At 36.4% G+C, this 19,651-nt stretch overlaps 1 protein-coding gene across 2 annotated transcripts; it reads left to right on the top strand.

Moving 5' to 3' along the window:
* Nucleotides 1-910: 910 nt before the first annotated feature.
* Nucleotides 911-16,198, top strand: LOC139691342 (RNA polymerase II-associated protein 3-like). 2 transcript variants are annotated; one of them, XM_071589118.1, is made up of 9 exons: nt 911-1,155; nt 1,238-1,366; nt 3,925-3,999; nt 4,084-4,211; nt 6,510-6,778; nt 8,924-9,069; nt 10,192-10,467; nt 13,359-13,593; nt 15,953-16,198. In XM_071589118.1, the coding sequence occupies exons 1-9, from the start codon at nt 1,018-1,020 to the stop codon at nt 16,039-16,041; spliced, it is 1,485 nt and encodes a 494-aa protein (XP_071445219.1). In that variant the 5' UTR covers nt 911-1,017; the 3' UTR covers nt 16,042-16,198. The 2 variants fall into 2 exon arrangements, with proteins under 2 accessions (XP_071445219.1, XP_071445220.1); XM_071589119.1 differs by having other exon boundaries at nt 1,241-1,366.
* Nucleotides 16,199-19,651: the final 3,453 nt, after the last annotated feature.

Below are 19,651 nucleotides of genomic sequence, written 5' to 3' on the forward strand. Positions count from 1 at the left end.
GCTTTTCAAGGCTCAATCATGGAAGAGTATATGTCATTTTCATATGTTTTAGGGAACGCTGCAGTCGGGAATTCCAATATGGCCGTCGTCGGGGTGGGTATTCAAATACGAATGCTATAGTCATTCGAAGAATTAGTTTCATTAATGCTTCGATTGCCTCGATAAAATCGAGTAGGAACAGCTAAGACGCAGAAACTACTCTTCATTTTGTGTATTTTTTATTTCCATAAGGAGTGCAATGGTTTCATGAGTAATTTAAGCAATGATAACTCAATGTCCATCAACAGCAATAAAACAACTTTTTCGCAGTTTAGCATACGCCAACAGGAAATGATTACAACTTATATTCTAAGATAGAATGATTTAATATTAATTTCTCCTGATGAAACGAAATTTTTTGAAATTTATGTGCATAGGCCTCTGTCGTAGGAGACACATACCAACCACTATGCTACAAAGTGTCTTCCGGGTCAAAGATGGATTTAAAATACTCACTGACCCCGCGACTGCACTCTCAGTCTATTATGCATGCATAAATAGTCGGCTGAAATATGAAATTAGCGTTTGGGGGCATTCACACCATTCCATTAGGCATTTTAGCCTCCAATAAAAATTACTGTTGTTATAATTATTAAATATAATAAATGATTATCAGTTTTTTTGCCGAATTCACCCGTTGCCATTTTACAAATTGCACACTTGCAGCTCTAACTCGTTAAAATAGCCGATCATAAAGAGCGGGACCGCAGAAATTAACTTAGTACGCTGTATTATTCCATCTTACAGTTTTGCTTTTTAGCTTCCTAGATATGGTCGTTGTGTCATCTACAGGAAACTATGGGTATTACGTGTATTTCCTGTGTTATGCAAAACCAATTTCTCCTATCATTTGTTTGTTGACAGTCCGAAACCAGTCCGTAACAGTTTGATTTCCTTTGGAGGAAGCAGCGGAAATTAGGGAAAATTGTAATTTTCGAATTTCAATGACTTAGTTTCTATCAGCCATTGCACCCGATAATGGATCCTTTTAGCATTCAAAAATTAGTGAAGGAAAACGCGGAAGATTTGTCTACATATTTAAGAGATTTGAAAAACTGGGAAGCAGATATAAAAAAGAAAGACGCAGAGCTTAGAGGGATTGATACTGAGGAAGAGGTAAAGTAAAAAAAAATATAATTTTAGGTTGACTTGGTTAGAAACAACTACCCATTTATCAATGGAAATCTCTCGTCGTCAGAAGCTATATCCTGAAATTCGAAGCAAACAAAAAGAAAGTTATGGAAACAAAGGTGCGAAAGCCAGTGCACCACAGAAGAAGAAGAGAATTTCGGCGTTTGATTATGAATCCTGGGATAAGCTTGATGTGGTAAGTTTGAAGACTCCGTAGATTTTAAATGCTCTTCTTATGTCATTTTTCCTGTGATTGAAGTCACTGGTTATGAATTTGCCTATTTTTCTTTCGAGAAACACGGTGGCTAAAGTCTTGAACAGAAATATTCTGAAAAAATGACTATTTCCCTTACAATTGATTCCCCATACCTGTCAATATTCAAGGACCTTAAATTACTTACTCTACCATGCTTCTATATACTAAGCTCAACTATCAATGTCGTCAAGCGGAACATGAACAACTTCACGCAAACAGCGACGTGCAAAGTGATGACAATAGGTACTAATGGCATTTTATTTACAAATGTATTATAACTAAAGCTTTACATGGAGGGACCAAAGAAATGGCCATACAATTGTATAATTAATTACTTCAATCATTGGAAAAAAATCGGAAATGATGTTAGCTCTGTAGTAAAACTTGTGGAATACCTGCTGAAGGAGGTGTTTAATGCTGTAAAAGAACACTCACACACTCGGATGAATAACTGCTTTGTAAATTATTAATTACTTGGGTGGCATGATGTATTTTTTACATATTGCTGTGTAGTGTGTTTTTTCTACATAGTTGTATGTACATAATGACTTATCATATTAGACGTTCCTTATATCATGACCTCCTGTTTGTTGTATCCTGATCGCCTGGTGAGATTAATTCATTATTATACTGATATTGCTCTTGCTTCACATCTGCCAAAAAGTTATTGTCTACTCACTCATTCTCTAAGACCGTCTAGACCTTGAATTTTATTTCCTAAGTCGCAAATATTACTTTTTCCAATATGTTAAGGTGTCCAGGTGTTCATTGATTATGTTTATCAATATTGTAAATTTACAACTCAAGTTCAGTTTTTTCACATCTTTGTTCATTTAGTACTCATATCTAACATTGTATTCTAGTGTAAATACAATCGTAGTGAGAAATCCAAATTATAAAGCACTAGTCTTGTTCTAGTAATTCCGAGGGACATAGGAACGTTATTTAGAATGCTTACTGTAGGGATTCATGTAAAAATATTGAGCAGAGAGTGAACTCTGTAAATTGCTGTTCTCAGAATTCTGCTGTGTGTATTATTTTATACAGTATGTTTGTTGCTTCTGTGGAGGGTTGAACTGCAACAATTGCTCTACCTTGGCGCAAATGTTAACGTCTGCTTGCACCAAGATTCAGGTTACTGTAGTTTTGATACTATTCGGCTGCAGTGTTTTAACTTGGAAAATATTCCCTTCTGCATTTTAAATAAATAAATCCAGGGGACCTGAATGTTTATAATAATTCAGTTTTTTAGGTAAAAGGGAGTGCTGGAATGGGGTATCCATTATTAGTTAGATGAAGAGGATGGCAAACGAAGACATATGTACTAGCCTTTGCATGAGAAGAGGGATGGTTGTTAGGAGACATTTGAAGAGGGCAAGGTCACATAGACCCACAGTTGGAGAGCATAGCCATGAAATGATGTATATTGGTTTGTAAAAGACTTGTATGGAACAGGTGACATTGATAGCAAATATTCCAAATAGAAGAGGTGCACCATTGGTCTGAATTCAGCACTTCATGTACAAGTTGGGAAAGAGTTGTTACCGATATACTTTTTATACAAACCTTGTACAATGCACATTAAACTAACACCTTGACATAATAAAAATTTTGCTTGATAAATTATGCAGACTTGAGATGTTCTGGTCACATTTTCTTGAGCTGCCGTCATAGTTCAACATTTCTTACTTGTTTAAGTGAGTAGTACATGGGTGCAATGGTAAAGATGCTTCTTCACTTTCAGAAGGTGTTTGCTACAGTGTGAGAAAAACATTCAACCAAATAATGTTCACTGAACATTCAAAATCCACCTCGGAAATATTTTAGTTAAAATAAAATCTGTAATTTCAGACTTGACTGTGTGAAACTTATCCAATGCAGAGAGAAATATTGCGACATTGTTAATTCAACTAATTGTTTTAATCTTATGACCTGGGTTCCAATACATAGTATCATCTTCAGTTACATTTTCAAGCTTTAACTTCAAATATATACATTTTGATCATGGGGCAAGGATATGGAGGCAAAAAGAGGCTTTTTGGAATTGGACAGGGCAGAGGAAAGCGTTTTGAACGTCACATAAAATTGGAAAAAAAATGTTGCTCTGTCCTCTTTAAAACTATATAAAAACATTTTCTCCTCATGGAAAGATTTCAGTGTGATCAGATTCTCAACTAATGGCACAGTATTCCTTGGAAGGGTAGCTTAAGGTGTTGGGAGGAATTTAAGGTATGTTTGAATGTGAAGCTTGAAAGTGCACATGAAGATGATAATATGTATTGAAACCTCACTTAGTAGGATGAAAACATTAAGTGAAATTAATAATATTTTTTCTTTCTGCAACCGTAGTTAAAAGTTGAAATTTTGAATTCAGCTTGAACTTGATGTTGTATTGAATTAAGTATGCTAAGCTTATTTGTTTTTAAAAGAGTTTTACGAATATTTATGCATTTTCTAGTGATACGACCATTAAAATTTTCTCTGAATTTCTTATCTAGGAAAAAGTATGTGAAGAAATAGATTCCAATGAAGAACAAAAGATGAAGGTAGCAGCAATGTATGAAAAGGAAATGGTATAAAAAATGATGTAATTACATTTCTCTATGATTTTTTAATGGATAGAGCATTCTTATGATTTTGACATTTATTCACACCAGGGAAATAATCATTTGAAAGCTGGAAACTTAGAAAAGGCAATTGACTGTTATACAAAAGCAATCAAAGCATATCCTAGAGATGCAATTTTTTTTGCCAATAGAGGCCTCTGCTACCTAAAGCTGAAGGAGTAAGTATTTATTCTTTACCCATTGTTAAGCAGTTCCATCGAAAATTATTTCATCATCACGAATCTGAGGATGGCTCTGTTCCACTTTATTCAGTTACGAGGATTATTACTAAGCAAACTGATTGTAGTAGGTTTTCAGTTCTGGGGAAAATATTTTCATTTGCACATTCAGACAAAGATTCAGGAAAGAGGCATCCCGAAGTATTATAAATAACTTTGTAGATTTCACCAAACATAATTGCAGATGACCACTTTCATCACCAAGATGTGGTTTCATTGCAATAAAGATGGGCAAAATCTGTAAAAAGTTTTGTTCTCTGATTCCTTGAGATGTAATGTCACAAGATTTGAGCCTTAATGTCTTTAGATTGATAAAGGGTAATTTTAATAATTTTTTTGTGCATTAATTACTAATATGACCCGAAAGTGACTGCATAGTGTTTTCAAATTCATTTTAACTGTGAGGGGGGGAAGAAGGAAAAGTTAACAGATGTGTGCCTTTCAGGGAACCAATCATTATAATCTGTTGTCCTGTGGTGTGCCAGGTTCTCCCATGGTTGACCTCCTTGTCCTGAGCTATTCCCTTTTCATGCCTTCATATCTTCCTCCAATCATAACCATGTCCAACATCATATAACTAACTCTTTCTCCCTCCTCCTCCTCTCTTCCCCTCCATCATCATTCCATCCAGCTCAGTCAACTCAACAGGCACTCCTTCTATTTCTATTCCCTTAACCTTCCTTTCCTCCATTATCTTTAACCTATTGTCTCTCTCTCCTCTCCAATTTTTTCATTCCTCACTCTACACTCCCATTCTCTACTTCTGTCCATTCTTCTACAGGTCCACATTTCGAACCCTTCTCTACTCTTTACACTTCATATTACAGCATAGTTTATTTCTAATCCGTTCAATATCACACCCCAGATGTAACATCTTTCCAATCTATTTCTCAGTTCCCTTTTCAAAGGTCTGCACAGTAGTTTCTTCTTATTGTTATTAAATCCCTCTTTTCCCATAGCTTTCTTGACTTGATTTCCTCGGAACAGGACATGTCTACAGTGATGGCACTTCCCAAATACCTAAAGCTCTCTCTACTTTTTTTGATGACTTCACCTTCTGATATGATGCTAATTCTTTCACCTTTAACCCTTCGGGAATCGATAAAAATGTCCAATTCTTCATTTCAAGGTGAATTTTAGCTAATATGTCTGATTAAATAAATTCTGAAGATCTCAATCACAGTTTTCTTCTTTGGGTCATTTCGTTGAATGTCTTTTAAAGTGTACAAATCATCTTTTTAAATTTACCTTGGAATGAAATTCACAGTAATCAACCCAAAGACTGTTTCCATGCATAAGGGTGAAGCTCAGCTATAATAAGATCACAATAATTCGTTATATATGGGGCTCTCTTTAGGTATCAGGACAGGAGTTAAATTTGATCACCTCCCTTCAGAAGCTGAACTCGTAACCCCTTTAGGCTACTATACCGCTGAAAGTTACCTGGTGACTTAATTATTGCTGAATCTAACCAATTATAATATTTTTCTCATCAACCTTATGCTTTAGTATTAATCTTACTCTGTATGATTTGAACATTAATATGGAATATCCTTAAAGATGTTTTTATGACAATTTTTATGGGCACTTCCTTGCAATCAGTCCTCACAAACTGCAAATTCGAGTTGAAGTAAAACATTTAACATTCACTTCTTTTGGTCATACTTCAACTTATTCCATTATGTTGGTTGAATTATACCCTTTTTAAATTTTTTTCACAGCCCATTAAAATGTTGAATATGATTTTTTCTTGTGACTAAGTAGTACTAGGTGTAATCCAAGGTGGTTAGAGTTGTGGACAGCTGACCTGTGGGTGAGAGGATGTTGATTCTGGGTAATGTACTGAGAAGCTGAAGGCAGATAAAGGGAAGGTATCAGCTCCCTTCTCTTGGTGTGTGAAAACCATATGCCTTATAAGGCTTAGTTTTAGGTGGATCATTCTCTCCTTTCAAATCAACCTTTTGGTTTGATTGCTGTGGTGTCAACGTCATTTACTTGTCCTTGGTTTAAACTATGATGTTCTGCTGCATTAATTGTAAAAGATGATGTGAGAGGCAAATTAATTTTATGCATTTTAGAGTCTTAAAATATTGATCTAATTTTAGGTAAAAACTTGGGAGTGATAATTTTCAGTATTTTCAAAGGAAGAATATTTAAGTTAATAATGGGTTAGTTCCTTAGGAAGGGAAAATAAAAAGGTGCTAAATTAAAACTCCTTTCCACTTCCTCTCTCTGAAGTTTCGAAAGGGCTGAGAGGGACTGCTCAACGGCTATTAGCATTGATTGCTCATACGTCAAGGCTTGGCTGAGGCGTTCGTCAGCCTGGGAAGGCCTTGGGAATGTAGAGTTGGCGAAGCGCGATCTGCAGAGGGTGATTTCACTGGAGCCATGCAATTCAGGAGCAAAGTCGAAGCTTGCTGAGCTTGAGAAAATGATCCAGGAGCTGGAATCAAAGCAGAGCAGAGATGAAATGGTTGAGAGCATTGTGGAGGAGATTCCAGGAGAAGGTATGCAGGGATTTATTTTCATCAGTTGATACGTTTGAAGTCATTTCCATTAGAGGAAACTCCATTGTGCATAGATTTCTTGTTGAGGTGTGGGGAAAAGTGGCTGTTGGAGCTACAAATGGCAAATTGCTGGGTGGTCACTATTGGGAAAAGTCTGGTAACCAATGTTGTACTCAATTTCTTTGAGAACTGGCCTTAATTTAAAAAAAAAATTGAGTCAGGAATATTATGTGCGATTCAGGAATTCATGATGAGTATTCTCAACAGTTAGAATGTTCAAGTAATAGTAATGCACAAGCCAAAACTCTAACAAGGTCGAAAAACATCAGGAAACCAAGGCAAAGGGATGATTGAAGTTAATGTATGAATGTGTAGACTTCTGTGCCTTAGCATTGTGAGGAACTAGGTATTTGCCATTTTTCAGAAATGAAAAAACTACCGTGTTAAAATTTTGACTCAAAAAGATTGTATCAAGAACACTGCATCAATATTTCCAGAGATAACATTATATTGTGCTAACTTTCCCGTCAGCTCATCGGGTTTTGAGGGAATTGAATTAAAATTTGGAGAGAGTTAGGAATTGGCATCAAATGAGCAACCACCCTGAATCAGGGCATTGTACATTTACGCAAAGCTATGGGATTTGTTGGTCAAAAATTGCGAACTCTTTAATTGGGTAATTTTGTATGAAGTGTTAAAAACTCTCACGTTATTTTCTCCCAAGTATTACACCAAAATTTGTTCCAATGTAATTAGATTAAGATTAAATTGGATTTGATGAAATATCTTCATTCAAAGATTTCATTCGTTTAGATCAATAAAGCACTATCTAAGTAAAAAATTAAATTCTGTGTACTATCTTCTTTCAATTCTGAAACATACTGTTAGTATGGATGTTTTAAAAACACTCTACTATGGTCTATTTTATTCTCTTGTATCATACGGTATCATAATCTGGAGAAGTGGGTCATCAACTAAGTTAAATAAAATATTTATTATTCAAAAGAAATTGCTTAGGTCCATGTGCAATTAACCCTATAGAGCCCACTGCAGACCTCTCTTTCAAAGCCTTGGCATCTTAACAGTCCCTAGTGTTTTTATTTATAATTCGATAATTTTTGTAAAAAAGAGCATGCATCTATTCCCATCAAATAATGGCACACATGCCTATGGGACTAGGACAAGAAATCATCTGTGTGTAGTGACTGCTGGCATGACCATGATGTCCAAGGGACCTCGTTCTCTGTGCATCAAAATATTCAACAGGCTTCCCATTTGTTTAAAAAATGAGAAATCACTCTCTATTTTTAAAAATAAGTTATTTATGTACTTAAATGAAAAATGTTTTTACAGTGTGAACGACTACTTCAGTTCTGGGTAATTCTGAATTTTATATTGTGTAAATTCTTAATTATGTGTGTAGGTGTAATTTTATTTTATTTTTCTTTTCTCTGACTAGTAATCCAGTTACTGTACTTCTTGACGTACCCTATACGATTACATAATTGTATGATATTCTGTACCATACTATGTACTTGTCAATTGGGGAAATAAAATTATTATTATTATGCATCCCAATAAACTAGGCGTATAGTCTCAATGCTTTGGTATGCTGTTTAGATGTTTAGTATTGATCATATTTATTAAGATTAAGTTGTTTTTTAATAATCTTTTTTATTAATATTATGTTTTCCTTAATACAAGGCAACCTTTCTCTGAGTAGGCTATGTATTGGATTGCATATAAATCTTCTGTTCAATGTGCAAGAGGCTATGAAGTGCATGCCAGCCCATAGAATGTGAACTATGCAAAATTATAATTACTTTATCACCAGGACTCATGGACACCAGAATTTGTTAGAAACCATGCATTTTTCTGAACTACACGTAGTTGGCTAGCTACAAATGAATGTTTGCCAAGTATAAGATTGTAGGTTAGATTATTCCGATGGAAAGTGAATTGGGTCCACTTGGCAAAATCATCATTCACGCCTGTTGTGAGTTTCATGTGGAAATTATATTTTCCTAGATTCTATCCATTTGGAAAGCTAAATGTTTTATGTTACCTTAGGATAATGTAGCACTACCACCCAATTGTTGTTATGGTCAGGCATGTCAATTTATAAGTGACATAATTTTTTTATAGGAATTGTTGAGAGTCCAGGAAAGCAGATTGATGACAGTTCCAAAGAGGTTAGCGTTGGAAGAAAGTCTGATGAAGATCTTCCGTGGAAGGATTACCAAGGGGAAATCATTCAGCCGATCAATAAACCACCTCACCTGCGGTCTAAGGCAAGTGCATCTGGATGTATTACATCCACGAGCATCATTTTAACTTTGAAGTGTTCCAGTTTAGTACAATCAAGCGAAGTCCTGATTCAGTGACATACGTATGAATTGTATCATGTGAATTGATTTACTCAGAAAATATGTTTTACAAATTTGTTGTAAAACTGGTTCAGAATCACCGCTTGAAAGAGCTCTTAACAGTGCACAACTCTGGGGAAAAAGAGAATTGTACACGTAATTTTTATCTCAATTGTTCCAGAAATAGGAAACCAATTGATTTCTGAGTTAGAACATACCACGATATTGGGTTTAGAAATAGTCAACAAGTTAAGCTGGAGGTTCGAAATGGAAAAATGTAGTAAACAATTATGCTCAGCCCTATTCATTTTAAAAAATCTTGCTAACTATTGTAACACAGAAGTATTGATCCCAGTATACCATGGTATATTTGAGTCCATAGCTCACAAATTCATTGAGTCATTGTCTGCTGGGGGAGTTCAGCACATGGAAACATCAATAGAATACTCACCCTTCAAAAACGTGCATTAAGGGTTATATTTATACTAAATGCAAGAAAATCCTGCTGGGAGTATCTCAAATGTCACAAAATCATAGCCATTCCCTGTATATATATATGTATAATGTGATTTTGTATGCCTGTACCAAAATCCCTTCTCTGGTCCGAAATAGGGATGTTCACAAGTGCAACACCAGTGGTAAGGATAATCTTCATAATGACCATTGCTGTGTAACAGTACTACAAAAAACCCCGTAAGTTGCAGGAAGACTGCTGTTTAATCGACCTCACATTAATCATTAAACCACATATGTCAGTTTTTTTTAGTACGGGACTTGTGTAATTCCATTGTAAGTAACATGGAACTCCTTTGTGGTAAAGAGTGAATGAAACTTTCTAGTGGAACTAACTTTCTAGTTTGCAGATGATTCATGTGGAAACTGCAAAGTTAGTAGTTCATTTACTCCTATTTAAACAATATCATTTCTCCCACTCTAATGTTGTCATTTTCAAGTCGTTTGGTGATTTTGTCAATTTAATCTTATTTTTCATGAAAAGTTCTTCTGAATTCCTCCGCATTCTTACGAGTTATTTCCAATTGTAAACAGAAGCCGCTGAGGCTAGTTCCCGTGAAGGAGGTGAACGGGAGTGAGCCCAGTTCCTTGGGCTGTGGTGGAGATACAGTCTCTGGTGCAGCGAAATCCACAGGAGCCGTTGAGACCTGCAGTCGGAGGAATTTGTCTCCTCACAGTAGTCAAGGGAATGTGGAGACTTTGGAGCCAGCGCCCTCTGAGCTTCCACCTCCTCCAAAGTCATCAGTCCAGTTTTTAATGAACTGGAAAAGGATCAAGATGTATCCCGAAATGGCTGTTATGTACTTGAAGGTTATTATTTTTATCATGGTAGTATCATTTAGTCTTGTGGATTTGCATAGACTTAAAAATTAAATTATTGTCATAGTATTGAATGTTTGTGATAGGCACCTTCCATGCTGTAGTTGGTCCAGAAGGTTAGTGTAGTGTTGTCTACTAATTGTCTGATCAGTGGGAAGGTAATCTAACAGCAAAATCCCTTTTTGCATCCCAGAAAATTGAAGTCATCACCTCCTGGTCGACTGTATTGTTTTTGCTTTCTTTCATTCTTGATGATGACATATCAACATGTTTCCCCTGCTTTGACGGCTGTTTTGTCTCTGGGGTATAGTATTAGACCCAAGTTTCATCTGTTGTCAGAAACCAGTGCAGAAAATCAATATGGTTGCTCTTAAAATAGGTCAAATATTGTTCGGAACTTCCATTCTGATGCGTTATGATCCTACGTCAAGAATCTCTATACCCATCTAGAAGATAATTTTCACATATCCAATTCCTAGTTAAAATGTCATATTCCAGTTCAGATGACATCCCTACAGCTTCAGCGATTTCTCGCACTTTCCGTTGGGGATCTACATGACCATTTTATGCACTCCTGCAATAATTTTTGGGCTAGTGACACATTTTGGCCGACCACAATGCAGATCATCATCTAAGCTGCACTGTCCTGACCAAACTTAAACTCGTAGTAGTAGTAGTTTTGAGGGGAGGCGACCGACAGCTAAGGTCATTTGCGCCATAGGGGATGGATAGGAAAGGATGAAGGGTGGAGAGAAACCCGGCGTCGGCATTAGCCTACTCTTTACGAAAGGCGCCAAGGGGTCCGCAGTTTAACGTCCCATCCGACGGATGGTGTACTCACTCAAAGTGCCCTCCACAAAACACCTCAAGTAGGGATCGAGATACCTCTGAAAAATATTCAACACCGCCGGGATTTGAACCCGCGCCCTCATGGTGGGAAGCCAGTACGTTAGCCCCCGCACCATCTCGATCCCCCTTAAACTCGTTTGGCACACTCGTAATCACAGTCCTCTACATCACATTGCCTCTCAATATGCTTTGCATCCATTTTTCCTGCCTCCTTAGGATTTCTCCCAATAATCTTTCCTCCTCCCCTACCATACAAAGCACCTCCTCATTTGTTTTCCTTTCGGTCCATTTCACCTTCTCCATCCTCCTCACCCACATTTCAGAAGCCTTAAATCTGCATCTATCATCCTGCTTCAGTGAACATGTTTCCGCGCCGTACATAACCACGCTCCATATCTAAGTTTTGACGAGCCTTTTTTTAACATCCAGACTCAACGTCCCTGTGATCAATTCTATCCTCCTCATGAAAGCTTTTTTGCCTAACACAATTCTTCTCCTTATGTCCCTGCTACTTTTACCATCTTGCTTCAAAATTTTACTTAGATATTTCAATCTTTCCACCTACTCTTGTTTTTGAGCTCCTATCGTAATAGTTAACTTAGCTTTCCTCTCTCTCTCTCAAAAACTGCATAACCTTTGTTTTGTTTAAGTTATTCTCAGTGCATACCCATTGGACTGACTTTGCATTGTACTCAGCAATGGTTGTGACCCCTTGGCTCACTGACAAAATAAAGGTTCGTCATCTGCACACCCTGACTGATTTTATGAATCAAATCACCCAATATTCATTCCTAACTCCAGTTCATCCCATGTCTCATTATCCATTTCCTCCGCATATACATTGAAAAAATACTTTGTGGTGCATGTATTAATAAGTTGAAATTAGTGATCTGCAAATTATATGTGTAATTTGTTTCAAGGTACTTCTTGCATCAACACAAGTAATGTTCTGACATTCATTATTCTATTTGTCTTCTTCATCATTATTCTTTTCTCCCTTGGGTCATTAAATTCATGCAAATCTTTCCTGAAATGTGCTCACCTGTGAATTTTGAAGGCCTTCAATGCATTATATAGCATGGATCGCAAGAATAATATGGGATTTGGTCCATTTATAAAGAGAGTATGAAGTACATGACAGTTGTTCAGACAAGCAAATTGTTCCATTACTTAATGACTTACTGTTGAGCAGGAAATACCTACTTGTAGATATATAATTTCTCTCTCAATAGAGTGACACAGTACACCTCACTTCATTTCATTCAATGGTGGATGCTGAATTAAATAAAAGTATGAAAGTTTGTTATATGCTCATTTACAGCCCAGAGAAATAAGGAATTCCACTTGTGAGTGTCTAAATGTTCGTGGTGTTTTGTTTGATGCGAATATGACAGCTTACTTTTATGCTGTAATTCAAGGAATAGCAATTTTTTTATTTCCATTGTAAATTGAAGATATTCACTAAAATGGTACCTATTCAATGTTAGGTTGCATGAAATATATAAGTTTGAATGTGGATTGTTTTCCTCACATTGGTATGCATGATTGTTTTGCTGAAGTAAGTGTGTAGTTTCACATCTTGTGTTCCATTAGTAATAAGGTGAACATAAGCCATCCCTGTCTTTCTTTTAATGCAATTTCAACCAGATGAAAAATTAGGTCCTAAATACATCAACATTGATTTCTTGCTTATTTAGCAACTTGCAGATAAATGGATACTTAAGAATTAACAATGTGATGATCATGTTCCTTTCTCCTGAAAGTTTTTTGTGGTAACTGAGTAAAAGAGATGTTGTTCAAAATTCATATCTTTTTTCATTCTTAATTTTTATCTTCCTCACTTAAACTCCAGAATATACTAATTTTGAAACTATTCTTTAAATTGAAGTTCAGTGAACTCTTGATTATCCATGCTAATGAATGCATTATGAAAAATTTGGATCCCTGACTCTATTGTTTTTGGTGATTGGACGGGTAAATCAAGATAATAAATGAAAGATTTAATGCAAAATCCTTCCTCTCTCCATTTTCAGCAAATACCTCCAGAATCTTTGCCTTCAGTGTTTGGAGACTCCTTGGAAATATCAAACTTGGAGGAGATGTTAAGTGTTTTGGGGCGGCAGGTTTGTGGCGAGACTTCAGCCTCCAGCCCACCTGCTAATCCAGATTCATTCGACCATCATTCAACCTATGCATTCCTGAGGAACTTGGCGAATGTACCCAGGTTTTCCACTTTGGCCATGTTTTTGAATTTGGAAGAGCAAGCAGGTAAGTTAATTTCTTTTACTCTAATAGTGTGGATTGAAATTGTAAATTTCCCGGTGTTTCTTATGCACAATTATATTCCTCTTGGATTTTGAAGATTATGCCCACATGGGCAGAGGAACCCCTGAAGAGGATACTAACAGTAACACTAGAATAAAATTCACCATAATAAATGGATGGAAGGACTTCTACATTTACAGAATGTCTAATATTTCTGATGAGGAAGGATAAGGAACTTTCTATGTAATTTGATAATGTGTTCCTCCCAATATACGTTTCTATGCAGGATAACACCGAGGAATAGGGTGCTGAAATTTTGGAGAATGCTTACAACTACTGCATCTATTGAGATTGCAGTGGAAACTTTGTTTTTATTTGTGAAATAAATCAGGCTGGACTTGTTTAAATTGGGTTTTAGGAAGTTAACGAGACACTATTCATTGAAAATCTATGCTACTTTAGCTGCTCTTTCTGTCAAGCTGTCCACTGAGGAGGCTGATGCAATAGTATTTTTATTGTCAACATACAATAATGGAGCTATTCCCTCAATGGACTTAAGCTTATATGGTAGATCATTAATATAAATTGAAAATGTAATGGGCCAAGTACAGAACGCTGGGGAACACCCACTGTTACTCCTCTACCAGGAGAGGAAATTTGGAGCCATTTCTTGAGAGCTCAACATGCTGATGTTGTTCGCTTATATATGATTCAATTAATATGTAGGACACCTTATACTATAATGTTTGTTTATACAAGAGTAGCTGATGATTCACGCAGTTAAAAGCTTTATTGAAAATAAAAAAAATATCCTAAAGTTTCAGTTCTATTGTCCAAACCTATAAGTATTTGATTCATCATGTGATATGTGGCTGTTTTAGTGAACCTTGTTTTTTCTAAATCCATGTAAAGATGTGGAGAACAAGTTGTGTGTTTCAATATATGATACTAGACGATAATAGGAAACTATTTCAAATATTTCCCCAACTGGTTCATCTGGGATATTAGTCTGGATATTGGTAAAAATTGGAAAATTCCAATTTTTAGGGATTCATTTATTAAGAATAACTGCTAATATTTAATTGTATTAAATGACCTGGGATGCCATCTAACTCAAGACTAAATTTGTTAGGGAATTTATTGATAATGTTGGTAAGTTCCGTAGCCGAACAGGGGAATGGATATAATGAATTGCATATATTAGGAATATGAGAATAATTAGCTGAATATATGTCCTGTTTATAATCCATTACTGATCATTCATGTCTGGGGGAGTTGTCCTACTCTCAAATGCATATATATTTATACACTCTTACATACAATGTGATAAAAAGCTCCTTTATTTGGCAAATAGATGTATTTATAACACCCTTTTGAATGCCCTGAAGGAGATATTGCAGTATAACTTCATTACTCTCTTTTAAAGAACATCATTGGAAGACTTCTGAAAGTCTTTCTCATGGCACAAATGGATATCTCTGTGACAGATGATCTCTGAGGAACAGGATAACTGTTGTAAAGTTCAGCGAGCAATTAATACACAAGTGTTGTCTTCCTCAGTAGGATTATGGGTATGAGCCCAAAAAGAGAAGGCTTCTCCAACAATTCAATGCACAGGGTACTTTCTCTATCAATTGGCAAGGGTGGATTAGGGCGAATGATTCGGTCTCTTGAAAAAAAGCTTTGCTCCCTTTGTCTTCTCCTTGACATTGCTAACAACAAAATACTCTCCTATTAGTGGATAGCACTGTCTCATTGCACCAAGAACCAAAGAGTCTCACTATTTAATATGATTTTTTCAAGGTCTAGGAAAAATAGTTTTAGACCTTAGAAACACACAACTTTGTATTTAAAAAAAATTGTCTAATTTGTAATAAAGTTGCTTTGTTGGATTACTCTTTTACATTCCTTTCTTTTTTCACAAGTTGGATTCCTGGTGTCTTGACAATTATATGCTACTACACAGTCAAGTCTCCTATTTGTATTTGTGCAAGGTTAAATTAAATAAATTTATTTAACATTTTTTGACGTGATACTAAATTTATGATAAGTGATGTACATTGAACATGAAAATAACAATTCCTGGCAACTGCAGGACTTAGCCCCCTGAGCTGATTGTTGCTCCTGCCAGCAGAAGAGACGAGGCTTAGAAATGTAACAGTGGTTAGTCCGTCTGTCCATCGAAAAACTTAAATTGTACAATACCATAGTAATGATATTCTTTTCAAGAACATTTATGCCTCTTCAAAAGGATCTGTGATTGTAGTGTAGTACAATGTATGATTACAGGGGTGAGCAATTTCCCTGTCACTATTACTTCTAATGTTACTATTTAATTGGCGTTGACACAATTCTGTTTTAGTTTCCAGGCAGCTATTGGCAAAGTGTGTTGAAAGTGGTGAATGTTCCATGAAAGAAGCTGCAGACTTGGCTGGAAAATTTATGTTATGAGCAAGTTACATAGACTGAGAGACCTGATTGATGTGTACTTGATGTCATGAGAGTAGACTTGGAAATTTACTCGCTTCGCAAAATACTTATTGTAATATCAATCAATATAAAGTTACCATGTATGCTGACCAGCACAAATAAATTGTCCTGCAGTCTTGTTTATTATATCCTTGACATATTTTCCATTATTCATGTATGTTCTGTTGAGTATCTGCGATTGATTCGTGAATACTGAAAAATCAAAGTCGGTGTACTTAATGTGTTCCATCTGGCTGTGCCTATTTAGGATGGCAGTTTTGTCCCACACCTGAGTGAATATTAATTACATAGTACTTAACGTAAGTTTCTTGCTCTCCAAGCAGCAACAACATAGCATGTCAGATTGAGCATGTACTTGTATCTCAACAGGACAGTCCAACCTGAGACACTGAAGATCACCATCATTCAGAATCGCAGAAATGCGGACATTAAAAGTGTGCTACTCTGTTTACAATTGTCTCAGAGAATTTTTTACAGAAAATGCAAGTCCTGAAACACATAATCTTGTTTAGTTGGAATCCTATGTTTGTTGACATTGTTGCCATGGACATAAGTGGGAACAATGACAACAAAAGAAAGAAGTTATGTGAGCCATTGGTTGTAAATGTGAAGGTAGGTAAAATATAGGAATTTACCTAACTTCACTGTGACAACAAAGTAAAGAGTTTTACTAATGAAGAAATAGCTCTAGTTCCATAAGTGAAACAATGAAACTGAATTTTTGGAAGTTTTTTCAAGTTTAATTTCACGTACCTTGTTAATTCAAAAATGTAGTCATAGAAAATGCCTATTTTGAAACAAGCTATTTTGTATATCTGGAAGGAACTCTATAATAGTTTCCTCTCACTCAGTGCAATTTTCCATAGGTACATCAATGTGAAAAGCACTCCTATATATCCTTTTCTTAAACTCAAAAACCTCTAAATCCTATATTGAATCATTAAATGTTTTTTCCATTAAATTTTAATGTATTTTGACCCCTATGCATGTACCACAAATACATGGTTTGTATAAAAAGTATCAGAAAAATATATTCATTTCAGAATTGTTACAGTGCCTCAAAATTCTTCAAATTACATCTGTTGAGCACTGAAACACTTTTGCCAGCAGCTTTTCTATGACTCAAGGGCTCCCTCTTGGATGGATTCTGGATGGTCCTTAAAGGTACGGGTGCAAGCTTCTTTGATGACACTTAGGGTCCCATGGTGGTGTCCTTTAAGGGATAGTGGATTTCACTTTTGGGAATAGGAAATAGTCTGCTGGTGCCAAGTCTGGAGCGTAAGGGAGTTGGGGAATCTTTGCGATGCTGGTGAAGAAGGTCTTTGCAAACTGACTCTGCTCTTGGTCGTCTGTCAAGACCTTCAGGACAAGTTAAGCTCAGATCTTTTGCATTGCCTAATTTTCAGTAATAATGGTGTGCACTGTCATTGTCATTAATGCCATTACAATATATTCGATCATGTGAACACTTTACCGACGACAATCTGAATTCAGCAATTCAAGCACCCATTTCAGGACAAAATTATTAAAGATTCTTTTTATGCAAACCTTGTATTAAACAGATTCTGAAAGTTTCATGTATGGACTAAATGCAGGGCACATTCACCCTGTAAATTTTAATTAAATGTCTTCTAACAAGGTAAAGCCATGCTAAAGGACCAAAAAAATTGAGCGAAGCACATTTGTGGATCAATTGTGGTGATCATACCTAAAATATTGTTTTGCTCAGGCTCACTAAAATTTCACCGTGATCAAGAAAAACCATGAAAGTATGGCCACTCTTTGAATTATGAATAAATAATGATTCCTTCAAGTGATATGAATGAGTTTACAAAACCACAAGTAGGATACTCAAGATTATAATTTTTTGTCATGAATTATCACATGTTCATGTAAAAACATTTTAAAAAATAATGAGAAAGAAATTACGGTAGTGTTTTAAGTACTTAATTTATGAGTTATTTTGAACCTTTTGTGCCATGCCGAACCCAGTATGTTTCGAGAAGAGCCAAGAGAATTGGAGACTCACCTTGGAAAGACAATTAACTGCTGTCTTAGATAAAAGGTTAAAGTGATGTAGTCATCAATCAGCACACCTGAGTTTTTGCTCCTTTGCATGGTTTTCTCTTGTTAAACCCATTAGATTAAAATTTGCTTTGGTGAGTGTTCACCATGGCTTTAGAAAATGCTTGAAGTTTTATGATTCTACCAATACTTTGCTCTGTGAGGAAAATAGAAGATAACACTAGTCGCATGTTTGAAATCCACATTTAATCATTTCATCCATGTGATCATTTTGAACCCAGCGGTAGTTATGATTTTAATGGTCATGATGGGTAGTTCCTAGCTCACTTGCATCTTTCAAAATTAAGGATGAATTTGTAGTAGTAGTAGTATTTAGGGGAGGTGACCGACAGCGGAGGTCATTTCCACCATAGGGGATGGATAGGAAAGGATATAGGATGGAGAGAAACCTGGCGTCGGCATTAGCCTACTCATGTCGACAGGCATCAAGGGGTCCGCAACTTAACGTCCCATCTGACGGACGGCGTACTCACTCAAAGTGCCCTCCACAAAGCACCTAAAGTAGGGATTGAGATACCACTGAAAAATGTCAACATCGCCGGGGTTTGAACCAGGGCCCATATTATTATTTTGTGTTTCCATGGGCCAGAAGATACATATAATCAGTATATAAGGGCTGCCAAGAAAGTCACGTTTTCGGCCTAGCATGGTAAACCACTATCTTGGTCTCTATATGTCCTTACACTCAGTGCGCATCCTGCTGTAGTAGTATGCAGACTGTGATTTTTCTACTTTGCTGACTGTGTTAAAATGTATGCTGCAATAGAAAATCCCATGAGTTAAGAAGTGCAATCTGTGATTAGGTTTTTACTGGCAAAAAACCACAAGCCAATTGAAATCCTTAGGTAACTTTGTGAAGTGTACGGAAATGGAATGAGTGAAGGTGGAGTGAGGCAGTGGTGCATTCTATTTAAAAATGGCCACACCAATGTTCATGATGAGGGCTGTAATGGTTGGCCTAGCCTTGTGGTAGATGAACTGATGGGTGGCCAGTTCTTGGACACCATGGATATTCGTCCGTTCACTCTTTAACTAACACCAACACTGTCACTCACCACTTAGTCTGTTCACAGAACAAATTTCCCGATGAATGTCAGCAGCAGAAGTTTATTTGCCAGTAAAAACCTTATTACTAAATGGATTGTGCATTTGTTAGGATTTCCAATTTCATTGTTCATTTTGACTCACTACTGTAAACAGTTGACTAGTGGTGTGGCTTTCCAAGCACTGCAGATGGTGGCGTACTGCCCTAGTATGGGTGCCTGTGCAGCAAACATTCAGCTCCCCCCAATAGTTAGCTCGCTGCATGCAAATGGAGGTTACTTTCTGGACAGTCCTCGTATATGTTAGAATGCCGTATGATTTTACAGTAAATGTATGGCTCCTGACTGGATGGTCCCAGTTTGGATAATTGGTGATGTCTTGGCACACCCTAAACTGAACCAACCACAGTAATTAATGCAAGGATTGGTTTTACATGAAACAT

Source organism: Hetaerina americana, unplaced genomic scaffold (genome assembly GCF_022747635.1).
Source record: "Hetaerina americana unplaced genomic scaffold, ioHetAmer1.1.p SCAF_33, whole genome shotgun sequence".
In the NCBI taxonomy this organism is placed as follows: domain Eukaryota; kingdom Metazoa; phylum Arthropoda; class Insecta; order Odonata; family Calopterygidae; genus Hetaerina; species Hetaerina americana.

Excerpts from the sequence above, each read along its gene's own strand:
- LOC139691342 (XM_071589118.1), top strand. The coding sequence starts at position 1,018 with ATGGATCCTTTTAGCATTCAAAAATTAGTGAAGGAAAACGCGGAAGAT. Across the intron at positions 10,468-13,358 it reads TGGCTGTTATGTACTTGAAG|CAAATACCTCCAGAATCTTT; the intron begins GTTATTATTTTT and ends CTCCATTTTCAG. Across the intron at positions 13,594-15,952 it reads GAATTTGGAAGAGCAAGCAG|TTTCCAGGCAGCTATTGGCA; the intron begins GTAAGTTAATTT and ends ATTCTGTTTTAG.